This window comes from Cucurbitaria berberidis (assembly GCF_010015615.1).
Source record: "Cucurbitaria berberidis CBS 394.84 unplaced genomic scaffold K460scaffold_6, whole genome shotgun sequence".
Taxonomy (NCBI): Eukaryota; Fungi; Ascomycota; class Dothideomycetes; order Pleosporales; family Cucurbitariaceae; genus Cucurbitaria; species Cucurbitaria berberidis.
In genome coordinates this window covers 340,606-364,007 of record NW_024468940.1, presented here as the reverse complement: position 1 = coordinate 364,007, position 23,402 = coordinate 340,606, and the positions used below count along the sequence as shown (strand labels likewise).

At 52.0% G+C, this 23,402-nt stretch overlaps 9 protein-coding genes across 9 annotated transcripts; 3 read left to right on the top strand and 6 right to left on the bottom strand.

The window, feature by feature from the left end:
* Positions 1 to 4,938: 4,938 nt before the first annotated feature.
* On the top strand, positions 4,939 to 5,943 carry K460DRAFT_295638 (uncharacterized protein; the record flags this gene model as incomplete). Its single annotated transcript, XM_040929579.1, has 1 exon — positions 4,939 to 5,943. One exon carries the CDS (start codon positions 4,939 to 4,941, stop codon positions 5,941 to 5,943), a length of 1,005 nt encoding a protein of 334 aa, XP_040783300.1.
* A 4,089-nt stretch (positions 5,944 to 10,032) lies between these two features.
* K460DRAFT_295349 (XPA-binding protein-like protein) lies at positions 10,033 to 11,376 on the bottom strand (the record flags this gene model as incomplete). Its single annotated transcript, XM_040929555.1, has 1 exon — positions 10,033 to 11,376. One exon carries the CDS (start codon positions 11,374 to 11,376, stop codon positions 10,033 to 10,035), a length of 1,344 nt encoding a protein of 447 aa, XP_040783299.1.
* A 231-nt stretch (positions 11,377 to 11,607) lies between these two features.
* Positions 11,608 to 13,819, top strand: K460DRAFT_410149 (cell cycle control protein cwf19; the record flags this gene model as incomplete). Its single annotated transcript, XM_040937343.1, has 2 exons — positions 11,608 to 12,936; positions 12,992 to 13,819. 2 exons carry the CDS (start codon positions 11,608 to 11,610, stop codon positions 13,817 to 13,819), a joined length of 2,157 nt encoding a protein of 718 aa, XP_040783298.1.
* A 327-nt stretch (positions 13,820 to 14,146) lies between these two features.
* K460DRAFT_295499 (CBF-domain-containing protein) lies at positions 14,147 to 16,869 on the bottom strand (the record flags this gene model as incomplete). The annotated part of the gene is made up of 2 exons (XM_040929565.1): positions 14,147 to 16,678; positions 16,732 to 16,869. 2 exons carry the CDS (start codon positions 16,867 to 16,869, stop codon positions 14,147 to 14,149), a joined length of 2,670 nt encoding a protein of 889 aa, XP_040783297.1.
* A 210-nt stretch (positions 16,870 to 17,079) lies between these two features.
* On the top strand, positions 17,080 to 18,761 carry K460DRAFT_346946 (uncharacterized protein). The gene is made up of 2 exons (XM_040931326.1): positions 17,080 to 17,611; positions 17,723 to 18,761. The coding sequence occupies exons 1-2, from the start codon at positions 17,288 to 17,290 to the stop codon at positions 18,626 to 18,628; spliced, it is 1,230 nt and encodes a 409-aa protein (XP_040783296.1). The 5' UTR covers positions 17,080 to 17,287; the 3' UTR covers positions 18,629 to 18,761.
* Positions 18,762 to 18,872: 111 nt separating this feature from the next.
* K460DRAFT_410146 (uncharacterized protein) lies at positions 18,873 to 19,959 on the bottom strand (the record flags this gene model as incomplete). Its single annotated transcript, XM_040937342.1, has 2 exons — positions 18,873 to 19,427; positions 19,486 to 19,959. 2 exons carry the CDS (start codon positions 19,957 to 19,959, stop codon positions 18,873 to 18,875), a joined length of 1,029 nt encoding a protein of 342 aa, XP_040783295.1.
* Positions 19,960 to 20,338: 379 nt separating this feature from the next.
* On the bottom strand, positions 20,339 to 20,862 carry K460DRAFT_410145 (uncharacterized protein; the record flags this gene model as incomplete). Its single annotated transcript, XM_040937341.1, has 2 exons — positions 20,339 to 20,741; positions 20,798 to 20,862. 2 exons carry the CDS (start codon positions 20,860 to 20,862, stop codon positions 20,339 to 20,341), a joined length of 468 nt encoding a protein of 155 aa, XP_040783294.1.
* Positions 20,863 to 21,161: 299 nt separating this feature from the next.
* K460DRAFT_370690 (uncharacterized protein) lies at positions 21,162 to 22,510 on the bottom strand. Its single transcript, XM_040934211.1, has 2 exons — positions 22,462 to 22,510; positions 21,162 to 22,412 (listed from the first exon to the last, which is right to left on the bottom strand). Exon 2 carries the CDS (start codon positions 22,177 to 22,179, stop codon positions 21,271 to 21,273), a length of 909 nt encoding a protein of 302 aa, XP_040783293.1. The 5' UTR covers positions 22,180 to 22,412; positions 22,462 to 22,510; the 3' UTR covers positions 21,162 to 21,270.
* Positions 22,458 to 23,261, bottom strand: K460DRAFT_410143 (NAD(P)-binding protein; the record flags this gene model as incomplete). The annotated part of the gene is made up of 2 exons (XM_040937340.1): positions 22,458 to 22,547; positions 22,614 to 23,261. 2 exons carry the CDS (start codon positions 23,259 to 23,261, stop codon positions 22,458 to 22,460), a joined length of 738 nt encoding a protein of 245 aa, XP_040783292.1.
* Positions 23,262 to 23,402: the final 141 nt, after the last annotated feature.

The following is a 23,402-nucleotide window of genomic DNA, read 5'->3' as shown; positions in this document are numbered from 1 at the left end:
GATGCGAGATGGTAGTATTGTTATGGACGGAAAGCACAAAAGGAGGAACATGTGGGTTATGCCCCGAGATCTTTTGGGAGGGTTGGGAAGGTGACGATTCTCCATGGTATTACAGGATAGATGAAACAAAGTTCTTCGACTTGAGCTATGCCGTTCGCTTGGGTTTTATGCGCCTGACTGTCGATTTCATCATGATCTTGAACATTCTTACTCCTACATATGTTCTCTGCAAAACGATGCGCTAGATGATATAAAAGGAGGTGTGGCCACTACCATGAAGCTTCCTGAAAGTTCGCCTGCCATGGAAATCCCAATCCCCCGAATATCTGCGTCTCTCCGGAACCAACCTGACTCACTGGTACCGTATAGCCCTGTGACTTCCTTGGAAGAATTCACCAGGATCACACCACCACATCTCTTTCCTTTACTATTTCCGCGGCTGGGGCAACCCATGCCTGGATAACCAGCTGTATACCCTGAACGACCTACCTTTGCTGCAGGACGGTCGCCAGGCGTGAAGGAATACGGATAGGTTCAGTTCATAGGCCCGTTTAATAGGCGATGTGTTTCCGCGCCCACTCTTTGCAGCTGGAGAGGTTCGGGTGGAAAATGACGGGGGGGAGGGGTGGTGTTTAGCTGCATATACTACATGGGTAAGGGGTCGGGGGGGGGGGGAATAACCCTGCTTATCTTTTGTGCCTGTCGGGCTCTAGGACAGGACAGGACGGTAGACTACATTCGTCTGTAGAGGGTTCGGTATAATTATATAGAGTGGAGTCTGTGTGTGCTACAGTCCGTACATGCAGTATAATCGACTGTAAGTGATGGGATTTACGAGCTGGACGCCCCTTGTTACTATTCCAAGATAGTCGACGTCGATGTGCTGATTCGGCTAGATTGAGCGTTTTTCGGTTTAATACCCAGTGGGTAAGAGGGATTGTTGAAAAAAAAAGGGCCGCGATTTCCAACATTATCTGGGAAAACTGAGCTGAGTAGCTTACATCGAAATTACAAGTATGAACACGCCAGCGTGAAGATCCTACAGGGCTTCTTGATGAATATGTCCGAGGCACCACCGGGGATAAATCGCCGCATTGGAGACGTTGGGTCTATTGCTGCTACAAGGTAGTTTCAAGTGTGTAAAAGCTACTTATCTTCGATGGCGGCCATTTTGTATGGCAGTCGTTAGATCGACTTGATCTATGCACCCATCGAAAGGCATGCACACCCTGCATGAAGAGCGAGCAGCTCTCCCGCTCGTGTTCGACGCATTCATCAACCGTAGTCAGCGAAGTGGAGTGAACTCCTCCTTTAGTGAGCACCTAGTAATGCCGTTCGGTACTTCCTCGCATAGCGGGGGATTCGGGTAATAATGGCCGTTACTTGGGTTCGTCTCCGCTTCTCGACAGTTGAAGCCAGCCAAAGAGCGAGCAGTTCAGAGCTGAAATTGAGTGGGATGAGTGGATTGCACTCGTAGACTGCTGCGCCGCCCGTAATCGCGCTAAGGTTCGTGGTCAGAAGACCCTGGATAACGGCCTGAATGCTGAGGTGGCGTTTATCAGACAAGTAGCTTTGCGTTTGACGAGTTTGCGCCTAGTTGCAGCAAGGTTAGAAGATGCTCTACATGTACCGTTCTCGACAGGCCTCTCGGTACATCCACCAGCGAAGAAACCAACCGCCAAACTACTCAATTGGTAGGACCCTGGCGAAACTACACAGGGTCCATACACATCCGAAGGATGTCGGATCACGTCTTCCGCGGAGGGCTGACTCGAGGGTGTCGCTAAAGAGGGGGTGACGTATATCCTTGGCAAACGGTCTCGGTACAAGAAGCCGAGGCGCTATGCCATTTTCGGCTGCAATCGAGTTTAAGACGAACCGATATATCATCTCCAAGACGTTGTGGTATGCAGGGTGCACGCTAATGCACGACTGGATAGTGGTGGGGTTAACAAGGGCTCGCAAGGAACTCCTACGGGAGCACTCGCTCGCCGCGACCGAACATGTAGGCTCGGTTGAGCAAGCTATGACCACGCTCAAACGTTTACTGGGTAAAGAGTGTACAGACTGATGGGCGAAAACGAGTCTGCTTGCTCCTTGGTTGATGACATCTCAGAATATTCTTCGCGGACCGACATAGATCCTATGTGTGCTTGTAACTTGCAGTGGTCCTCTCCAATTGGTCGAAGCATGCCATGCATGTCCGCTAGAGTGTTGAGCATCGGATTACTGAACGGGCTGTCGGATGTGGTCCAGCCACCAGTGTAGGCTGCGGAAACATGTCCGTGTTTCTGTGTTGGACTAGTTTACTATCGGGAACCATAGGTAAAGAGAGCGTTACCAAGACTACAACCAAGACTAGCTCGGGGGCGGAGAGAAACCCGTGTACTTTGTGAAGCTGTCGAATTTAGGTTTGTAAATATGTAAGATCTTGAGAGTAAGCCAGCGGCTCTGACCCGATGTCGCTCGCTAGGACATCTGATCACACTCGAGGCAACATTGGGGTACCTTCAATACCCCGCTCGCGACCGCGGATTTGACTTGTTAAACTGCAGACTAGCCGTTCAGGTCCCAGAACGAACCATGGCTCCAAGCTTAATATGCATCACTTGCGGTATCCGACGATTCTATCGTTTCATGTTGTTGCAGGACAGAGGCCTAGGGAAACATCTCAAAAGGGAAGCGGGGTAGCGTCTGCGTTTAGGTAAGAGGGAAAAATGGTGGCCAGCTTTGTCAACGAGGTATCTGGCAGGCTAACGACGTGGACGTGGCTGGTTGCCTATCGAGAATGCGGCCATGACAGGCCAAGTGCGGTTCTGGACGATACCATGTCTTGCACAGCTTGTTATTGCGAACATTTGAGGGGATCGTCGAAGGTGTCGTAGCTGCAAGCCCATGGAAACGGATCAACGGTGGCTGTGTAGATCTTCGATGTTACCACTGCGGCGGGAGAGATGAGGATAATACGGTGCATTGTTATGCGGCACGATCTAAGATGGTGATCCTGTCCAATAATGTGCAGTCTGTTAAGAAACCACATCAGTCGAGGGCTTTCACAGTGGCATAGTGACGGAAAAAGAATCTTTCTCTCTGATACACCTACAAGCCCGTAAGCTCGTGCATCCATGTTCAGCCGCGGGATGGCTGCTCGTGTGGCCCAACAAGTCGGCTCTTGTCTCTTCCGAAGGCCCTGCAGAGAAGGATGTGGCCCAACACGTGGCTGTAACCTGGTCTGTGGCGCTGCCTCTGCTCTGGGCCGAGGAGACAAAAATCTTTCTTTTCTTGTACGTATTGTTTATCGTGGGCTGCCTATTGGAGACGAATGGCTAGGTAGCGGGTCGGGCTCCAGTGGTGTGGTGAGGCGAGGCGAAGGAAGGGCCGTGACATCACCTTGGCCCCTGTGGGAAGAGATGAAGTGGCGCCGGGACGGTCGGAAGATAGAAAAGGGGAGCTCAGCGGGCATGCATAAAAAACAGGGAAATAGCAGAAACGGACCGGACTGACAGGGACGAGTTCGCTAGGGCGGCGAAGATAAGGTCGATGACGGGCGAAAATCTCGATGTACTGTGGCAGTCTGCGCGCTTGCACGGGTGCCGTTTCGAGTTGGGCGTGGAGGTCGAGGTCTGGATGCTCTTGGGAGGGTCCATGTGTCTAAAAAGGCGCACAGTGACAGGGGCGTGAATGACGTCGCCCCCAAGCCGCGCGTGTCCGATCGCCTACTGTTGCGTCGATGTGTGCGCAGGATGGTAAGGGGTGGCAGGGGATGCGCGAGTGGAGACGGTGGAGAGTGGAGTACTATGGAGGAGAAAAAAAGACCCTGATCTCTGTGCTACATGTGACGATCGCAACCTTGTGCCGGTCGCGTCGTTTTGGACTTTGTCGAGTGAGGCAGCCGCTGCATGCAGATGCAGATGCAGATGCAGGCTGATTGACTGACTGTGGCGCTGGTACAACGAGGCGGATATAGTCATCAGACGCTGTGCGTGGTGTTGCGAGCAGGCTGCCCCCTCCTCGTGAGGCGGATATTCGGATGAGGTGGGAGAGGGGAGGGGCTAGTTCCTTGATCTGTCTCCTCGGATTAGGCGACGCATCTCCGATCATGTCCAGTATTTGTATTGGCCAAGGACGGTGGTCGTCTTCTCCTTCTGATGAAGCGTGCTGGCAGCCGTTGCAACGACGGACCCGTTGTGGCGCTGCTGGCTATGTGGAGAGAGAGAGAGACCTTCATGTACTGACTACAGACTGACTACGGACTGTATGGAGGCGTGAGAGACACGACCATACCCAGTTCCCAGTTCCATCCCACCCAAGGATATTACTGTTACCCTTCTTTTCTTCCTCGGCTTCCTTTGATCGCCCGCGGGCCCTGCCACAGGATGCATACATAGGCTGAGCGCTAGTCTCCTAGGTCCGACCGCACATCAGATGGGATTCTGCATCGACTTCTCAATTACCCTGATCCCGGTGCAAAGCCCCCCCCCCGGTCGGCAGGCAAACTAACTTCTCTCCAAGGGAGCCTCCCCTGCTTGTTCCTGCCTGCTGCCCACTATAACTGCTTCCATGGCCGCCCGCGATTTGTGCCCTGCTCCAGTAAGCCCGCCCGCAGAAACAAGAGTCCAGAGTCCCTCTGCGTTTCCCCTCACCCAAACCTAATAATCAAATCCCCTCCGCCTCCTCCTACCACTACCACTACTACCACTACTACCACCACAACCGTCTTTTGTGACAACCACTCAATATCCCCCTCCCCTCCCCCCCGCTTACGCTTCCCCGGATCGCTGTATATAGACGGCCCCAATTCATCCTCCCTCTCTCTGGGTCCTGCTCTGCCCACCTTGCCTCTGCGCGCGCCTCGAAGCGCCTTTTCACGTGTTTGCGCACTGCCACCTTTGCTGCGAAACCCGTCGCATTCCTTTCACTGGCACGTGTTTTTACAAAATGGACGCCTTGTCCGGCAAGAATTCGACAGGTCGCAGAGTGTCATTGCTAAACGACGGTCCCGAGCCGCCACATCAACAACTTGCTCGCTTACCCTCCATCACTCCTTCTCTCCAATCCAGGACCTCTAGCTACTCGTCCTCCCCCATCGGCTCTCCGCCTACGCCTCGACTGGTGCGCAGCGACTCGTCAGACTCGGCCAACATGCACACTCCCTCGCCCATAACCCCAGACTTTGTCTTCGAGGGCCTGCCCGGCCAAGGCATGGACTCGCCCGTCTTCTCTCAATCTGCATTCTTCCCACAACACAAGGATCTCAACTCCGTCTATCCGCCTGTACACCAAAACCCGGGCCCTCTTCCCTACCACACCGCGAGCGCCTCGCAAGCTAGCTACTTCACCCCTCAGCAGATGCAAGAACAACACGATGCGGCAACAGCAGCGGCAGCAGCTGCAGCTGCAGCCGCGGCAAACAACACGCGCACCAAAAAGAATAGCTACCCGTGCCCAATGGCCAAGCAGTTCAATTGCGGCGACTTCTTCACCACCTCAGGGCACGCTGCTCGCCACGCCAAAAAGCACACAGGCAAGAAGGATGCCTTTTGCCCAGAGTGCAACAAGGCCTTCACCCGCAAGGACAACATGGAGCAGCATCGACGAACCCACCAGAGCGGCCGCAACGCTGCCAAAAGCGGCGCCGACCGGGAGGTCAAGAAAGCCAAGCAACAAGGGAAGCGACCCAGGCCCGCCCCTCTCCAGTCTTCAATACCTTCGCTATCGAATCTATCCGTGGTTGACCCATCCCTTCCTGACAGCCCTGTGGGGTCCTACATGGCGCCCGCGGTACAACCGTCCGATTCCTACCTCGATTTCGCTCAACGCTCCCCTTATCCCGATCCTACCGCCTTCTCCATGACCCATAGCTACAACACTGGGTCATCGTACGGCGGTCTCGATGCTCTAGCTATTGCTGCGAGCAGCGAAAAGCGCAAGTTCGAGTCATAATCCGGGCCTTTTCCCCTTCATTCATTGTTTGTCTGGTTTACATGATTTGTTTGATCATCTACTTGCCCGGAAAGCCACTCGAGTTCCTGGAGCGAGGCGCTGGCGGCCACCTTGAACCTTATTTGGCGCCCAAAAATTCGTCAGAACAATAGACGCGAGCCGTCAGAGGCTACGAACGGGGACACGGCGTTATGAGAGCTGCGGTGCTTTTTGCCGTACATTGTTTCTACCTTGTATATTCTACGGCCGCTTCTACCTTGAGGGCACATTTCGGGCTTGGCTTGGTTTGGGGGACGACGCGCTTGACGTTAGGGAGCGGTCAGGAACATAGGGCAACATGGATACCCCGCCCTTATACAAGGTGCACAGCATTTGGAATCTCTTTTTAGCAACAAGGCGCAGGGCGATGCGACGAGGCGATTCACTCGGCCTGCCTAGCCGTACTACTCTTCACCAAGCAATCAAAACAAACCTTGTTGATCTGCCAATGTTTGTCCGTGATATGCGCACTGCTGACAAGTCTTATGCACCCCGCGCCCTCGTAACCATTTAGCGTGAGACCATGGTAGATAGCTAGGATGAATTTGTCCTCCGCGGCTTGGTCATCCGTTTTCAACCGCCCAAGTTTTCGCAAGCGCATCGTGACGACAGTAACCTGTACCTAGCTGGGAGCTATGACAAGCCCCACCACAGCTAGCTTGTAGTTCGCATTAGCCACTGACCTCGAGACTGTTTCCCGCCGTCAAACCGTGGTTCTCTATGAATCTAGCCAGGCCATTAAGACGCCTTTGCGCACCCTCCGTCAAGCTAAGGTCGTAACGCCCAATTCCCAAAACTCTAAAAAATAAAATCGTCAGCCGGTCCTGCATCCCCCCCAGCCGCCGTCGTTCAACGGCCTTGGCGGGCTTATTAGGGATATTGGAAACCTTACGTTTAGTCGAGATCACTCAAGCAAGCTGGCCCAATATCCCCGTGCGTGACCCTGCAGCGTCCCAGCTAGACCAGGACTGCCATGATCTGCACCTTGTGAACCCTCAACCCCGAACGGCGGAGGAGATGGATCCGACTATTTTGATTGGCTAGCAGATTGGTGAGTGAGCCCTACCAGAACAATATGCTTCAACAAGCAAAAAACTCTTCACGATCGTGCTGCGAGAAAGTCTTGTTTGCTTCGATGCAGTACGAAAGGCGAGGAAGGTGCCAATGGGATGCGACTTCCCCTCTGCAGTACTTGACGTCAACACGTCGCTCGACCTTCCGCATTTCATCCTACATTGCGGAGTAATACCGCAGACAGACATCAGCTCATTTCTCAAACGCTGTTCGACGTCGTCCTACAACCACCACCACATTTCTCCCGCATGCGGACGGGTATGCACACGCAAGGGAGTTGAGCGATGGAGACAAGCACACCCACACGGATACCTGCTCTAGCCATGCGCCTGGCAGTCATCGTTCGATACTCGCTACTACTGTTGATTGATCCCTGCTGCGCGGCGCCGGGAAGCCCATCCTCGATGTGATTACTTGATGCGAGGCCCTCCAACTCATCATGACCAGGCGCGTCACGAGAACGAGAGGAAAAATATAACGCAACGCACAAGGGCTAACCCAGCACCGGCTCCTTCAATGCCCCATTTTGGGGCTTTGCTCACTCCAACATTCCGCCATTTTTCTTCAAGTTCAACAATCCGGAGATCAGTCCGTGTGACCCATCTTTCAACCTGGTATGTCTGTCTCCCTGCATCAGACCTAGCAACACTTCAGACAAGACCGTCGTCCGTTTCTTGCCATCGGCCATGATGATCTCGGTGACAGGCTGTTCGTTTCGCACGTAGTGTTACGTTGCCTTATCGCCGTGGTGGCCACGCAAACCACAGTCCACAACATACTCCACCGACATCAAAGTACTCGGGTTTAGCACAAGCACACACACAGACACACAGACAACACACACATACACGCCCGCACGCGAGAGAGCGAGCAAGGCCCTGAACCAGCCCTGCGGGGATGCCGCGTTTTCGTCCCGACCCCACTTTCAGCAATATCTCAGGGCTGCCGTGACTCCCGTGAGGGTGGCTGATGCCCGGCATAGGCGCTGCTGCTGTACCACGTCGTTTAACTAAGTCTTTTCACCCTTACCTGCAGCTTCTCGGAAATAGCTAATAAGTAAGACATTCATGGTATGGAGGCGGGGCTATACGCGGGATATTGCGGGGCAAACCCCTCGGGAGTCTCTGGGGCTACTACTGCAAAATAATGCACGGACTGTGCAGGTTTGTTTATTGTTTCAGCTCACTCGCTCTGGGGAGCGAGACGAGGATGAGGGATGCCGGATCCCCGGCTCGTGGTCGGTCGGTCAGGGACATTTCTGTTGGGATGCCGTCGTGTTGAACAAATATCTCGACGTTGAAAAGATGACTCTTCAGCTGCGGCAGAGGACATATGTGGCGTGTCAGACTCATCGTCGTTAATCTCGTCTCAAATCTCCGATCTTTCCCTGATCGGACGCTAACCGCTCGCCCTTCTCGCGACTCGATGCCCAAAACACGTGAGACCCAACTTCCCCAACCTCACAAGTCGTACAGAGAAAGAAAAAACGCCATGTGTCCACCGTGCACCAAACGCGGGCTGTCAACCGTGCAACGCTCAGGCCCCGTCTCACCTTACGAAAAAAGAAAAGAAAAAAGCCCCAGCAGATTTCTGTGGAGCTGCAAAAGCAACTTTAGGGCTGGCTGCTATATCGCGATTCGTTGGCGTGAATACGATGTGTTTTGTTGAATAGCTGGGAAGACGCCTGATGGCTACATTTAGATGGATACAAGGTATTCCCCTTGAGATCTAATAATACGCAAGAAAGGATAGCCATGGAGACAAAAAAAACAATAGGTAAAAAGAGCGCATCTAAGCCTGTGGTGGGTAGGTAAGGATAGAGCCATGGTCAGATCCTTACACTTAGTTCGTAGCGAGGGTATATGTGAGACATTTTTTTCATTTCAAGAACACTCTTCCCTCCCTCCTTCCTAGTACAGACAGTATACATCTCAACAAGCACCACACCACACCACCACCGCCAACAACCCCAGCAAGCAACAAGGACCTGTCATTTCCCCTCCTCCATCCGCCCTTTCGCGCCCACCCACCCACTCACTCAGTCTGCAAGGTCCAACGCTGCTGCTCTGCCTGTGTGCTACTAGGCACCACCCCCACGCAAAAAACGATGAAGCGAAGGGGGGCGCAGCATGCAGCGTCACAGTGGCTGATACAACGTGTTGCCGTCGAGGCTTCAAGCGAACGTTAGGCGTCCCGTTCAAAGGGAAGGGGGGCCCTTTTTGTACACCCGTGGTGTGAGGAGGGGGTGGAAATGAGTGGATGAGGCTATGTCTTGCCATGTTGTCGAAACGGCGTTTAAAAAAGAAAAGGAAAGAGGATATGCATTCGCTGCTATGGAGGGGTCAAGATTGGGTATGCATGCAGTGTTGCACTTCACGAATAGCAGAGGGAAATTAAGACGGGGGGAGATTGACATGCAGTACAAGGGAGCAGAGTTTGCTTTCAAGTCGCGGAAGTTGATTCCCCCGGGCTGACACTGACATCCGACAAGCTACACCCTCCCTTCCCCCCTCTGTACGTCGTTTTCGTTTCTAACTACCCGTCTTCGTTGCCCTGCATAGAGTCGTGCCACAGTCGCTTCCGACCCGAGTCGTCTGTTCTGAAGCAAGCATGACTGCGTCGTCCTCCCGCCGCCGTGTCCAAGACAAAGATGGTTATCGCTAGGGGATAGATTTGTGGACAGATAGGCTTGTTGTGGCGGAAATACCTGGCCTGGATTCCCAACACGTATTCAGCTGTCACTGTATGCGACTCCGAAGACATTCAACGTGGCGTGAGCGCGCAATGCGGTCAAGTGAAACACGGACACCACGTTGGGCGCTGCGGCCCGTCTGCACATTAAACCCCCTCTTCGCCAGTCGTAGTCTTGCATATATGCGTCTCTTCCGACATTGACCAGGAACTCGGAAGCGAGATCGCCCATCGTAAGTCTTGACATAACATGTTGGGTATCCTTGCATCTGTTCCCCGCTATGCTCAGGCAAATTTCGCCATCTGCGTGTACCTCGCAAAACTCATGTCCTCGTCCTGCGTAGCTCGACTGTCTCTCAGCGCCTGCTCGTACCGCTGCTTGAGGCCCTTCTCTGGGTCATCGCTGTCCATTCCGTCCATTTCATCCTCGTAATCAAGATCCTCGGGATTCATCTCATCTTCGTCCTCGTCCGCGTTTTCCGCATCGCTAACCGTCTCTGGTTCTTCCTTCGGAGGCCGTGACTTTGGTTTCGTCCCCGCACCCCCAACCTTCATATCCTTCATCAGCTTAGCCAGCTCCCGCTGGCGCGTAGCTTCCTTCTGTTTCTCTCTTTCTGCCCTCCGCCGTTCAAGTTCGGGTTTGTAGTCGCGCTCAAACTCTTCTTTCTTCTCCTGCACGCCACGGAAGAAGTCATCCATACCGTCTCCCGTCATAGCACTGACGCCCACAACACTGAGGTGTTTGTAGAATTCGTCAAGGACAAGCGACATGCTGTTCAGCAAGCTGCCCATGTAACCACTTCCTCCTCCTACGCCGTCACCACCGAAGCTGCCACCCTCCTCTTCATTACGGAGCGCGGATTGGAAGGCTTCAAAGTCGGTCATCCATTCTTTTGCAAAGGCAGCGTCTTGTGCATCGGTCTTGTTGAATACGAGGATCATGGGCAGTTTAGTCTTGTACAATATTGAGCATGCATACAGCATATTGGACATGAAGGTGCTTGTGCTCGTTGTGCGCGGCGTGTCGATGATGTACGCGATGACAGTCGGAAACGTGCTCGCGAGACTCGATAGTAGGATCTCCCCGCTTGCTGACCAGACGAAGACTTCGATTTGGCCAGGTGTGTCGACTAATATGTGCTTGACCTGGGGTTGTTGTGCGGGCGGGGCGGCCTTTTCTTTTCCGCTGTTTGTCATGAATTCTACTGTGGTTTGCTCTGCCTCTGGCACTGGAGCCGGGGGCATTGTTCGCTTTTCCAGAAGGCCGATAACCTGGTCGATCTTTGTGCTGAACAGATTCAGACTAGTGAGGATACCACCGTTGGGTCCTAGGTTGAACTGCTTCATGACTTCTTTGTAGTTGACGCTGTCGCGGATATCGATGTTGGGAGTGAAAGGGACATGGTGGACAGCCGGGTCGAGGTTGATGATGTACGGCGGTGTCGGCGAGGCTTTGGATACGGATGGTGTGCTCTGTGTAGGGTCGGGATGCGTATACAGGTGTGAGACTAGGCGTTGCATGAAGGTCGTCTTGCCGCTGCCAGCCATGCCTACGCAGACTATGGCTACGGGGGCATTCGAGGAGCTTGCGGCGGGCGAAGAGGGCCCGGGGGTTGTCGACTCAGACATAGTGGTGATGTGGGTTGTGCGGTTGATAGTTGAGTGAGACTGCGACTGAGCGCGTCGTCGTACTCTAGAAATTCTTTGGCGGGGCTGTCGCGCTAGTCATGGGCGCGGCCGATGTCATTCAACGGTCCAAGCTTCCTGCCCGTCTGTCTTGTCTAGAAACTTTAACCGTGCCTCAACTCTACAACCTATCACATCATAACCTCCACTCATAGTCTATACACCGGTTCGACCATGGGGTTGGAAGACTTTGAGAAGGAATTAGCTGAAAACAAGAAGAGCGAGGATAAAAAGAAGCGCCATCGAAGTCGGAGTCGCGACAGGCAACACCGCTCCAGCAAGGACCACGAGCGTCGGCACAAGCACCACTCCTCGCGCCATCACCGTGCCTCCGACCATGGCGATGAGCGACATAGAGACAAGCGGTCGCGACACCACAAAGAAACGTCAGACGATCGCGCGCGGTCGAAGCATAAAGACAGGCGTAGTCGGTCCCCCGAGAGCGACGACGAGGATCGGTTAACACGAAAGCGTGGGTCGCGCCACTACCACGAAGACGAGTCCTCGAGCGACGAGGCCCCGCAGGCGAAAGATTATGCTCCACCGGATGGTGAGATTCTAGACCAACAGCTCGAGGACGCGGCAGACGCAAACCTGCAACGGGACGACTGGATGACCGCACCTTCCTCCATGGACGTGGATTACGTGCAGCGGAAAAAGAGGGAGGAAAAGACAACCTACGTGATGGAATCGGCGCCGCAACAGCATGCGTTTATGGTGCACCAAGCAGAGTTGAATCATCATTTGGCCGACATGAAGCACGACGAGGACACCATAACCGAAGAACCAGCGCAAAGGGAAGTCAGCTACACCTTTGGCGACGCAGGCGCACAGTGGCGCATGACGAAACTGAAAGGCATCTACCGCAATGCTGAAGAGTCGAAGCGGAGCGTGGAAGATGTGGCCATGGAAAAGTATGGAGACCTACGAGATTTTGATGAAGCACGGGAAGAAGAGATCGAGTTGGACCGTAGGAACATGTATGGCAACAACTATGTTGGCAAAGAAAAGCCTTCTGGCGAGCTATACGAGGAACGGAGACTGAAGGCTGGCATTCATCGAGCAGCGCGGGAACATCACGAAGCGGAAGAGCTACCACAAGGCGAAATCGTCTCGAATCCGCAATCAACAGCGAACACAGTCGTACTCAGTCAAACAGAGCTGAACAGACTAAAGGCGCAGATGATGAAGGCAAAGATGAAGAAAGCCCCAAATGCCGCCCAGCTTGAAGCAGAGTACAATGCGGCATCAGCTAATTCTGCTGGTGGTAAGGATCGCGACGTTGTTGTTCTGAATGCAATGGACAACCGTATGCTGGCAGGTGGTCGTCAAGGCGAAGTCACAGCACTGACAAACAAGCGTGGAACAGAACGCGGATTAGTCAAAGAGAACGAGGACATGAGCATCGAAGACATGGTCCGTCAAGAGAGGCGAACGAAGGGTCAGGCTGGAGGTGAAGGCATGGTGTTGGCGGAGAAGATAGCTAAAGACTCCAAGTTCGACGTAAGTTTCCGCATTCTCTTTCCCTTTGAAGACCCGGAATACTAACTTTACATAGAACGACCTCGATTACCTCGACGAAAATGCCACAAAATTGGCCGCCCGCGCGCCCAAATCCTCCGTCAACCTTCGGAGCCAAGCAATCCAAGACTACCAGCGCACAAACCGCATCCTAGATTCCTGCCCGCTGTGTCATCATGAGGATAAATCACCGCCTCAGCCACCCATTGCACCTATCGTTTCTCTTGGTACTCGTACCTTTTTAACGCTTCCTACCGAGCCGGAGATCAGCGAGGGCGGTGCTGTTATAGTGCCAATCCAACACCGCACAAACCTACTTGAATGCGATGACGATGAGTGGGAGGAGATTCGAAATTTTATGAAATGCCTAACGCGCATGTATCATGATCAAGGACGAGACGTAGTCTTCTACGAAAACGCCGCCAACCCGGGACGTAAATTACACGCTGCCATGTCCGCAGTCCCCATACCCTTTGAGCTAGGCGAGACGGCACCAGCCTTCTTCCGCGAAGCCATTCTGACTTCGGACATTGAGTGGAGTCAGCACAAGCCTATCATCGACACTTTGAAGGCCTCGCGCTCAGGGCAGGGTAAACAGGCGTTTCGACGCAGCTTGGCCAAGGAGATGCCGTATTTCCATGTATGGTTCGAGTTAGATGGTGGCATGGCGCATATTGTCGAGGATGAGAGGCTATGGCCGCGAGGCGATCTGTTTGCTAGAGAGGTTCTTGGAGGAATGTTAGACGTTGAAATTGATGTGGTGAAGCGACAAGGCCGCTGGGTAAAGGGCGATCGCAGGGCGGACAAGTGGAGGAAAGGATGGAGGAAGTTTGACTGGACTAGGGTGCTGACGGAGGAGCAGTAATTTATTAGCTGCAGGAACAAGCATAGTTTCAGCATCAACACAGTTGAGGTCGAGAGCATAATTGAACACAAAGATACCCTCAATACAGTAATCGTTAGTTCTTCCGACGAGAACAAAAGACGTATTGAGGTATACAAGTGACCATCAAAGCGCGATTAGGCAATACTACTTAACCTGGTATCTTTCATGAATGCCATTAACAAAGGTCTGGGATATCTACAATTGGAAGATCCGAATAACTGAACTCCACGGATGCGCACATTTCATCCCCGTGCGCAAAGGGCCATGAGGGTACAACATGAGCCCATTACGCAGGGTGGAAAATATCTACTCGCTATCATCGTCGCCGATGAGCTTGGCGTAATCCTCGACGGACGCAAAGGTAGGCAGATTCTTGAGCTTCCTCTTCTTGCTCTTCCTGCCGTCTTTATCTGTGTCCTTTTTATCCTCGTCGACATCCGTGTCGTCGTTCATGTCGAAGTCCACCGGAACATCGGCATCGCTGTCGACAAACCCGTCTTCGTCATCGAGATCAAAGTTCTCAAAGTCGTCCTCATCGTCGTCGTCCGCTGGTTGACCATCAACCTCAGTAGCGTCATCGTCGCTGCCAAGGTTGAGCTCGACACCCGCATCCATACCACCGGCCTCCTCGTCACTCATCATGTCGTCCATGTCGAAATCACTCAGATCGTCGTCGTCGCCGCCATCACCCTCAACATCCCGTCGACTATTAACAATTGCCTGCCAAATCTCGTCTTCCCCACTTTCGTCCTCACTATCATCACCCTTCCTCTTGTCCTTCTTCTTCGACTTCTTATCCGCCTGCTTCGCCTTCCCGGCCTTCTCAAAGTACGTGTGGAAGAACACCTCATCAACCCTAACATCATCGATCTTCTGCCGCCAGAATGACTCTGAGTTAAGGGGATCGTGTGTGCGGTCGCCGTCACGAGCGGTGATGAGATACGATGCGGCTTTCGAAGTGCCGGACATGGGCTGCATGATGGAGGATCCGTGAACAGCTTGGATCTTGGTCTTTGCGTTGCGGAAAGAGAATTTGTCGAGGAAGTTCATGAGGGTGTAGATTGTTGGGTCGGGTTTCTCCTTGATCGGTTCTTGGTTGACGATCTTGGAGGCAAGCACGTGAACGGAGGGGTGGTAGTGAGCCTGGAGGGGCAGGAGCTCCCATAGGCAGGAAAGGTCTGCTTGTGCATGCTCTGGGTCTCGTTTCCGGGCGTCGTAGGTAGCATGTTCTGACTTTGTCTCTTCTTTACTCGTCTGCTTTTCGCCATCCTCAGCGGCATCCTCGTAGTGTTCCTCGCCATCGTCTTCCGCATTGTCTTCGGGTGTTGATAACATGGATTTAATGGTAGGAAATGTAGTAAAGAGTTCGTTGACGAGATACAAGACGCCACAGATGAATGGAGGCTCGTGCAAGTGAATAATTTGCAGTAAACGCTTCACAAACGCCTTCACGCGCTTGACGCTGGTATCTGCTTTGAGCGACCTGTAAAGCAAATTCAAAAACATTATATGCTTTGAAGTCGAAATGAGACGGGGATCCAGTAGAGATTCGTAGAGTGTTCGATAGAAACGATCCGCGGAGTAATGCTTTGTAGCAGAAATCTGTTGGATGAGGGTCATGGCCTGTATGCTGGTGTTGAAGTTGGAAGAGTGCGTGACTTCGAAGATCATGTTCAACTGCTCCTCGAACTTTGCGTCGTCAGTTTTGGCGAATGGAAAAGCGCGGTTGACGCCCGTCAAGATAGCGGAGATCAACTTCTCTCGAGACTCGTCCTCGACCTTGAAAGCCATTGTTTCAGCCTTCTCGGCCTTCTTTTTCGCCATCTTTCCAGGCTGTCCACCTCCTCCCTGTAAGAGCCCATGCTTGTTGATTCGCTTCTCTTCTTTCTCGTGCTCCTTTTGTTTCTTCAATAAACCGAGGAACAGGCTGAAGTACATCTCTAAGAGCCTGTTGGCGACTTCCGGCTCCTTGACGCTAAGGACGGTCTGGTTCATGGTGATAACCGCGTAGTATTTGGCGACCCCGCTCTGGTTCGGACGGAAGAGGAGATCAGATTCGATCGAGCTAATGATGACGTTCTTCATCAGCGGGTGGGTGATCTGGAGTTGCAGTAGCAGATATGATGCCCTTGAAGCGACCTTCTTCTCCTTATCTCCAAGCTTGTTAATGAGTAGTCGGAGAAGATTCTCTTCCTGTTCTGGCTTCTCCTTCAACAATTCCCAGACCATTGTCACTGCCCGATTGCGCGAGTATTCGATCTCGTCATTGGACCAGGTCTCGAGAATCTTAAGCATCTCGAAGTATTGCTTCTTGAGCCAGTCCTCGTACGCCCATACGATCAGATGGATCTTCTGGAGATCGCCCGGCAGCTTCTCTCCCGCCTTCCATTGTGCGCCCTTTCCTTGTAATGAGGAAATTAGACCAGGCTGTCGTGCGAAAGCCTTTAATTTTCTGTCCGGTGGGAGTAGAACGCCCTGTCCCAAAAGATCCTTGAGCGCAGCCAAAGACATCATAGCGGCACCCCTGTTTTTCTTTTGCGATAGACCCAGCAACTGCCCAAAAGCCTTCATAGTATGCAATGGCGACTCTTGAACCAACAACGTGAGCGCTGAGACCTTGTCCTCCATGGTACCGGAGTTCATGACTGTCGACATGAACTTGTGCGACGAGTCTTTGGCCATGTGCGACGACGCATACTCGGTCGCCTCGGCTTCCAGAAGCTGCTCAGCATACTCGCGGATCGCGTCGATGACATAACGAGGCGGTATCGTGGGGTTGTCGACGGTGGGGAGCGATGGTAGCTGCACAGAGTGCCATTCCGGCTGCGGCTTGAAAAGCTGTCGCGAATGTTAGCTTCACCATCATTCTGTCATCGCGAACCAACACATACTAGCTGAGACCGCGGCTTCTGCACGTTTCCGGTTTTGCCCTTGTCCTTGCTGTCGTTCTTGACGCTCACCCGGTTCTTATCCGCAGGCGGCTTCGTAAAGCCATCCTTGGTCTCGGCATGGGTCCGCTTCTTCCCCATTTGATATCGTCGGTGTCGCGGGAGGTCGATCTACAAGGTCCGTCAGAGGAAATACTCTGACCCGTCATGACCTTGATCAAGTTCACTTGCGATGGAGTCATTGAAATTTGACATTCGGTGCTGGGTAAACGATTCACCGCGCGTCCGTGCGTCTAGCCGAGATCGGCCTAGTGAGATTTCTTATTGAGCGACCATTGCGGATCATATTGCGGACCTCCGCGTGTTCCCGTGCAGTGAGTCAACTGGTCGATATCTGCCACTTTTTCAAGCAGATCAGCACTTGGACCTTATACAAACTTATAAGGGTCAATTGGCACCTACGGACTAGCTAAGAAGTACCAAAACCCCGCCAGTTCACTCCGCCGACTATACATATGCTTAGGTAAAGCATCGGGAAAAGCACGGGATACATATTACAATGGCAACGACATCAAACGAGGGGGATGCTAAGACCTCGATAACCCCACTCCTCAAACGCCTCTGGCATGAATCACCCGCAACAAAGCCCAATGCCGACGAGATCGCGGGAGCACTTTCTCTGATATTCACCAACAGCCTGTCTGAGGTCCAGACAGGAGCTCTGTTAACATGTCTTCATTTCACGGATCGTGATAGACAAGCAGAGGTTCTCGCGAAATGCTCGAAAGCAATGCGGGACTTCGCTACTGGAATTGATGTTCAAGGGCTGGAGGAATTGCTGAAGAAGAGAGGGAGAAAAGAGGGCAACTATGGAGGAGGCCTGGTACGTTCATTACTTCACCTGACATGTTTTGTTATTGTACCCAGCATGAAAAGTCAGCGTCAACAGTGCAACTATTGAACTCCCTGGGGCATCAACTAACACTTATTATAGTGTGACATAGTTGGCACAGGAGGCGACTCCCACAATACATTCAACATCAGCACCACATCCTCTATCCTAGCCAGCGCCCTCCTTATGATGGCAAAACATGGCAACAAAGCCTCGACATCGCGGTCTGGCTCTGCAGACTTACTCTCCTGCGCACCTCCAAAGCCGCCTGTCATCACCGCCATCACCCCCAAGACTATTTACGAGATTTACTCCAAGACGAATTACGCGTTTCTCTTTGCTCCGATCTTTCACCCGGGAGCCCGCCATGCGGCGAGTATTAGAAGGCAATTGGGTTGGCGCACGATTTTCAACCTGTTGGGTCCGTTGGCCAATCCCCTGCATGATCTGATCGAGGCGCGGGTACTGGGTGTAGCGCGGAAAGAGATTGGGCCTGATTTTGCGGAGTCACTAAGGCAGTCCGGGTGTAAGAAGGGCATGGTCATCTGCGGCGACGAAGAGCTCGACGAGCTTTCGTGTGCCGGACTAACCCACTGCTGGCGCCTAGTCGAAAACGCGTCTACCGGCGAAGTCGACATCAACTACTTCACCATTACTCCCGCAGACTTCGGGCTCCCAGAGCATCCGCTCAGCGCTGTAAGCCCGGGACAATCGCCAGAGAAGAATGCGGAGATTTTGATGAGGATTTTGACTGGAGAGGTTTCCCCTGATGATCCGATACTCCACTTTGTATACATCAACACGGCAGCCTTATTTGTCGTGAGTGGCATTTGTGATGCGGATACGAGCGACATGGGTTACGGAGACGAGGGGGAAGTGATTAAGGAGGTTGGACCAGGGGGTGGAAGATGGAAAGAGGGTGTCAGGAGAGCTAAGTGGGCTATTGCTAGTGGAGAGGCGTATAGACAGTGGCAGCAGTTCGTTGAGGTGACGAATAGGGTGGCTTAAAGGCATGTCTACGATATGAGGTTTTGTTTGTTAAACCAAATTTGTTGTATCTAGACTTACAAGTGTGTCACTATAAGACCCCAACCTCTGTTTCCATTATTACAGAACTTGTGAAAATCTCGTCTAAGAAAGATAATAATTCAAATGTTCGAATCTACTAAGACTTGCCATTAATTCCGGGTGTCAAACCCCTAAGATAATGCCATGCATCCCTGAGAGCTCGGGACGGGAAAGTCCAATTGCTTTAGGCTTCAACTAAATATCCACCACCCATCACCTTACTCAACACGTCCCAAACCCACACCACGACGTGATTCCATCCACCCACTGCGAAAGTCTCCACTACATGTCCACCACGTAACGTGCTAAGAGCTAGGAATTGGAGTTCCTTGAGCTCCTTGCAAGAAGTTGTGAGGGTTCGGCAAGCAAAGACGAAGTCCAAGATCTGTTCAGTCGTACCTGACTTGAGAACGTGGATATCAGTAGCGTACGTCAGGCGTCGTATGTGAGGGCAGTGGGCTACGACAAAAAGAAGAGATGTGGTGTCGTGCTCGATTAAGGTCTTGGGGCCAGCCTTTTCGAGGGGGTTTATCTCTCGAATACCCGAATTTCCAAGTGTAATAGTGGTTATATGGGCAAGTGTCGAAGGAGCGAGTGTCTGACACAGAAGGTTCGACTGCCCAGACAGCGAAAATTCAAACCGTGCGTCGATGTGGTCGAACAAGAGATGGAGAAGCTCATTGCGTATAGCCATGTTGACCTCCATGAGTTGGTTCTCGATATTTGCCTTCATGTGCACCTAAGCTTTAAGTCAGCAACTTCCTTCTTTTCGATTTCAATGAATCAACTGCACTTACAAATCCATCCTTCTTGATAATCTTTACAGTCAAATCCTGAAACCCCGCTTTCTTTCCCGGTCCATCGCGAAAGATCAGTTGCTTGGCTTTCCGTCGGATCAAAAACTCTCTAGGCAGAGCGTGCCACAGCATCGGCCATTTCGCATCTTCATGGAAGATGATATGCGACTTATCAACACAGCCTTCACTGGGGCCCGGGCAATCAACCCACATATAGCCGCCAACTGGAAACCTCAAATAAGCGTATATATGGTGGCGGATTTCAGCAGGGAGGTGCTCGAAAGGGGAAACGGCGGCAATATCAGTGTTGAGCGAGGAGGAGGAGGTCGAGATCGAAGCCATGATGGAATTGTACTTTGGTAGTGAATCGAAAGGAGAACTCGTAAAGTTGATCCAGTGGTCAAGTTCAGGGTTGATGTTGGAGTGCTGAGTGAGTAGAAGCGGTAGTGTGGTTATATAGGACTTGGACACCATGTTACTCGAGACTGAAGATCGCTTGCTTGAGCCTCGAAGAGGTGGATGGTCCTATAGCAACGGATTATCTGGTGAAATCCTCTTTAGTTACCACGACTATGCTAAACAGTTGATTTCCCCATTCACTCGAAATATAAAGACTTTCACTTACATCATACAGAGATGCTTATATCTGATAAATGTGGTTAGAAGCCTAGAGCTCCTTTTCGTTCTTGTCTAATCATATTAAATGGCTGGCAACTTCGAGCTTGCTCCGCTCACAGTTTGCCTGACCTTATCCCGGGATGATAGGCGCGTGCCTTTTGAACCTCGAACTTCTTCTAAATCTCACATCCTTATCTTATTCCTGGGGAACACATACCCATCTCAACCTCAAAGCCTATACTTCAGAATGCCACCAGAGTTCGAAGTGTTCCTTCTGGAATTCGACCTTAGCATAGCCTCCATAGGACATACTAAGTCCATTCCCGACCGCCTCAGTGGCAGTGGAGGGGAGGATACGTTTACGACGTTGCCCCAGTATCTCTTCCAATCGATCTCGAGCAGTGGCCGCGGCTATGTCAGCCTTGGACTGTGGTTTGCACTCGTTCTTGACTTTGGGAGACATGAGCTGCTGAGAAGGAAGCTCAGACACAATGGCCAGCTTCTTAACTGGATCCTTTTCTGCATATGACGAGGGGAGCGGTGTCGGAGGCAGTGCTGAAACTTCCTTTCGCGGCAACTTCTTGATGGGCGTAAACACTGGCATGGTGAAGCCGAAGCTTGGGACAGCGACATGATCACTAAACTATGATTAGGTCCTGACCTTTCATTCATAAACGGGTTATTGAATACGTACTTGCTATCCTTGTCTTTGGAGTGGTTTGTGGAAGATCGCCATCGACTGTCAAGTAGGCCGGGCATATTGAAGACCTACTATTCCTTAGTATTGACAGTCATATACTAGAAGAGCAAACCCACTGTTGCCGATGAGTTAGTCAGGCAATTTTCTTTAGGTTATTAAGGAACAGTGTAGTCGATGTTACGGAGTTGTTCTCTATGTCGAGTTTGGACCTGAGAGTGGATTTGGCGGAACTTTATAGCTCGATGGGCAACAAGCTTGCTATGGCTACCCAGTAGGTAAGAGAGAGAGAGGAGTAAAGGCAACAATGAGCCTCGCTTTCGCGGAACGAAGGGTAAAGGTATAGAAGTAAGAGACAAAATTGCTGCCTTTGTCAACAACAGTAAATATAATTGATAAGTTATGTTCATGACAGTAATGCGCAAATTGACAAACACATGCTCCATAGATTCTATCGCAAATCACACTCTTTAATTCGCCTCCCCAAAACTCCCAGCTGCAGCAACACCCGCCACATAGTCCCCTCCATCATCCAACACCGCACCAGGTACTTGAATAGCACCAGCCTGAATACCGTCCGTATCCAGTCCGTGTCCCGGGAGCTCGTCCCCCTCAGTCTCTGGCGCGTTGTCAAAACAAGAGTCTACCTGTTCGACCTCCGCGCATGAGAGGGTATCGCAGGGCACATCGCACGCCGCGCCGCTATCAACCCAAACGGTGACTGCTTGGAGGTCGTCGAAGCCGCGGACCACGGAACCATGGCTTGTAGCGCCCTTAAATCCCAGCTTGCAAACACAGTGATTGCGGACACAGCGAGCGTTTTTGCCGCATGACGAAGTGCTACTGCATGTATCCAGTGGACAGACTGCACTATTGCTATTCGAGTTATCCGCCCCAGAGGCACCAGGGACGTCAATAATGTTTGCTGGGCTCCACCACGGGAGATTTGGCCGTCGACATTTCGAGTCTCTAGGACACTTCCGACAATCTAGCAACCCTTCTGGACAGGTCCTCCACATCTGCACACTCGGTTCGTTGTCTAGCATCTCCGAGCGCCCGCTGTCGTCCCACGGCGAGACGCCACTTAACGGATATGGAGAGTCCAGATCGGAGTGTGGTGACCACGGAGGAGGAAGGAAGGTAGGACCCTCATCTAGCGGGTTGAGATCGAAAATCGGATCCAACTGTGCGTCGCGTTTCTGCACTTTGGGCTTGAGGCTTTCGGCCCGTTGCGATAATTGGAGGTAGTGGAGAGTGTTTTTAGCCTTTAGGTATTCAAACTTGAAGTCCCAGGTATGTGGCGCTGGCTTCTTTTTCTTCCCTGGGTGAGCAGAGCCGAGGGCAATAAGAATGGTGACGAGGGGGAGTATGAGCTTCATAATGGGGTTAAGATGCGAAACCAGCATTCAACAGAACGGGAAGATGTGGACATGAGCGAATGATAGATGTGAGCAAGGGAACTCTGGTCGGAATGTGGGGAAGGAATGCAACAGATGCAAGTTTACATTCCATGCGATGGTACGACCATTGGCCCACCAACCCAAATCTGCTTTGCTATATTCGGGCTTCTCGAACGTTCCTTGTTGTAGTTTGGTTGTCGTCGTGGCTGTCCCTTCGCGCTTTCAGCCTAGTCGCCTCCTCTTCTCGACGATAAAATTTACCATTTCTCGACAGCCGGCCTGAGATCAATCTCCCAGGTAAAGTTTGTCGTCGGCTGTGTGTGAAGCCACCAGTAATCATTTGCAATCTACAAGTTATAATCAGTGTCTGCTTGTTCATATATCAAGAGAAGCCGGCTGGCAAATGTACTTACCCCATCAGCGCTCAACTTTGCCTCCGGCGGTAAGTTATACCCCTTAGTCTTCTCAATATCAATCACTCCATCAATAATCGCATGCGACACATGCACGCCCTGCGGCCCAAACTCCCTCGCCAAAGATTGACTCAGCGCTCTCAGCGCCCACTTACCCGTCGCGAAACTCGCCATCTGTGCATTGCTCTTGACGGAGGCAGTAGCGCCTGTGAAGATCAGGCTAGGTGGGTGCTGAGACTTCTGCTTCACGCCATTGAGCAAGAGAGGAAGAAAGGATTGAGAGAACAGCACGCCTCCTGTAGCACTGACAGCAAAGGACTGCTGGAAGACCTCTGGGGGGACCTCGAGGAACGGCTTGCGGAGGAAGCCGCCAGATGCGTTGAAGATTGCTGCAGCGGCGCCAACATCATCTCCGAATTCTTTTTTGATAGTATCAACAGCGTTCTTCAAGCTCGTCAAGTCCGACACATCCGCGCTGATGCCGATGGCCTTGCCTCCCTTGGAATTGATCTCCTTTGCGAGACTTTCGAAGTTTTCTGGCTTTCGCGCAAGCAAAACGACTGGATATGTCTCTGCAAACTTTCGGGCTACTGAGGCTCCTGTGCCGGGGCCGACTCCAGCGACGACGGCGATGAGTCTAGATGCCATGATGTTGACTTTTGATAATGATGGATAATAGTTCGAATAAGAGTAAGTCGGTAAATAGTGTTAGATAGAGTGTATGAGGAACATTTAAACAGATTGATGTCTTATATATATCTCTTATCAATAGCTTGATATGTGTTTACT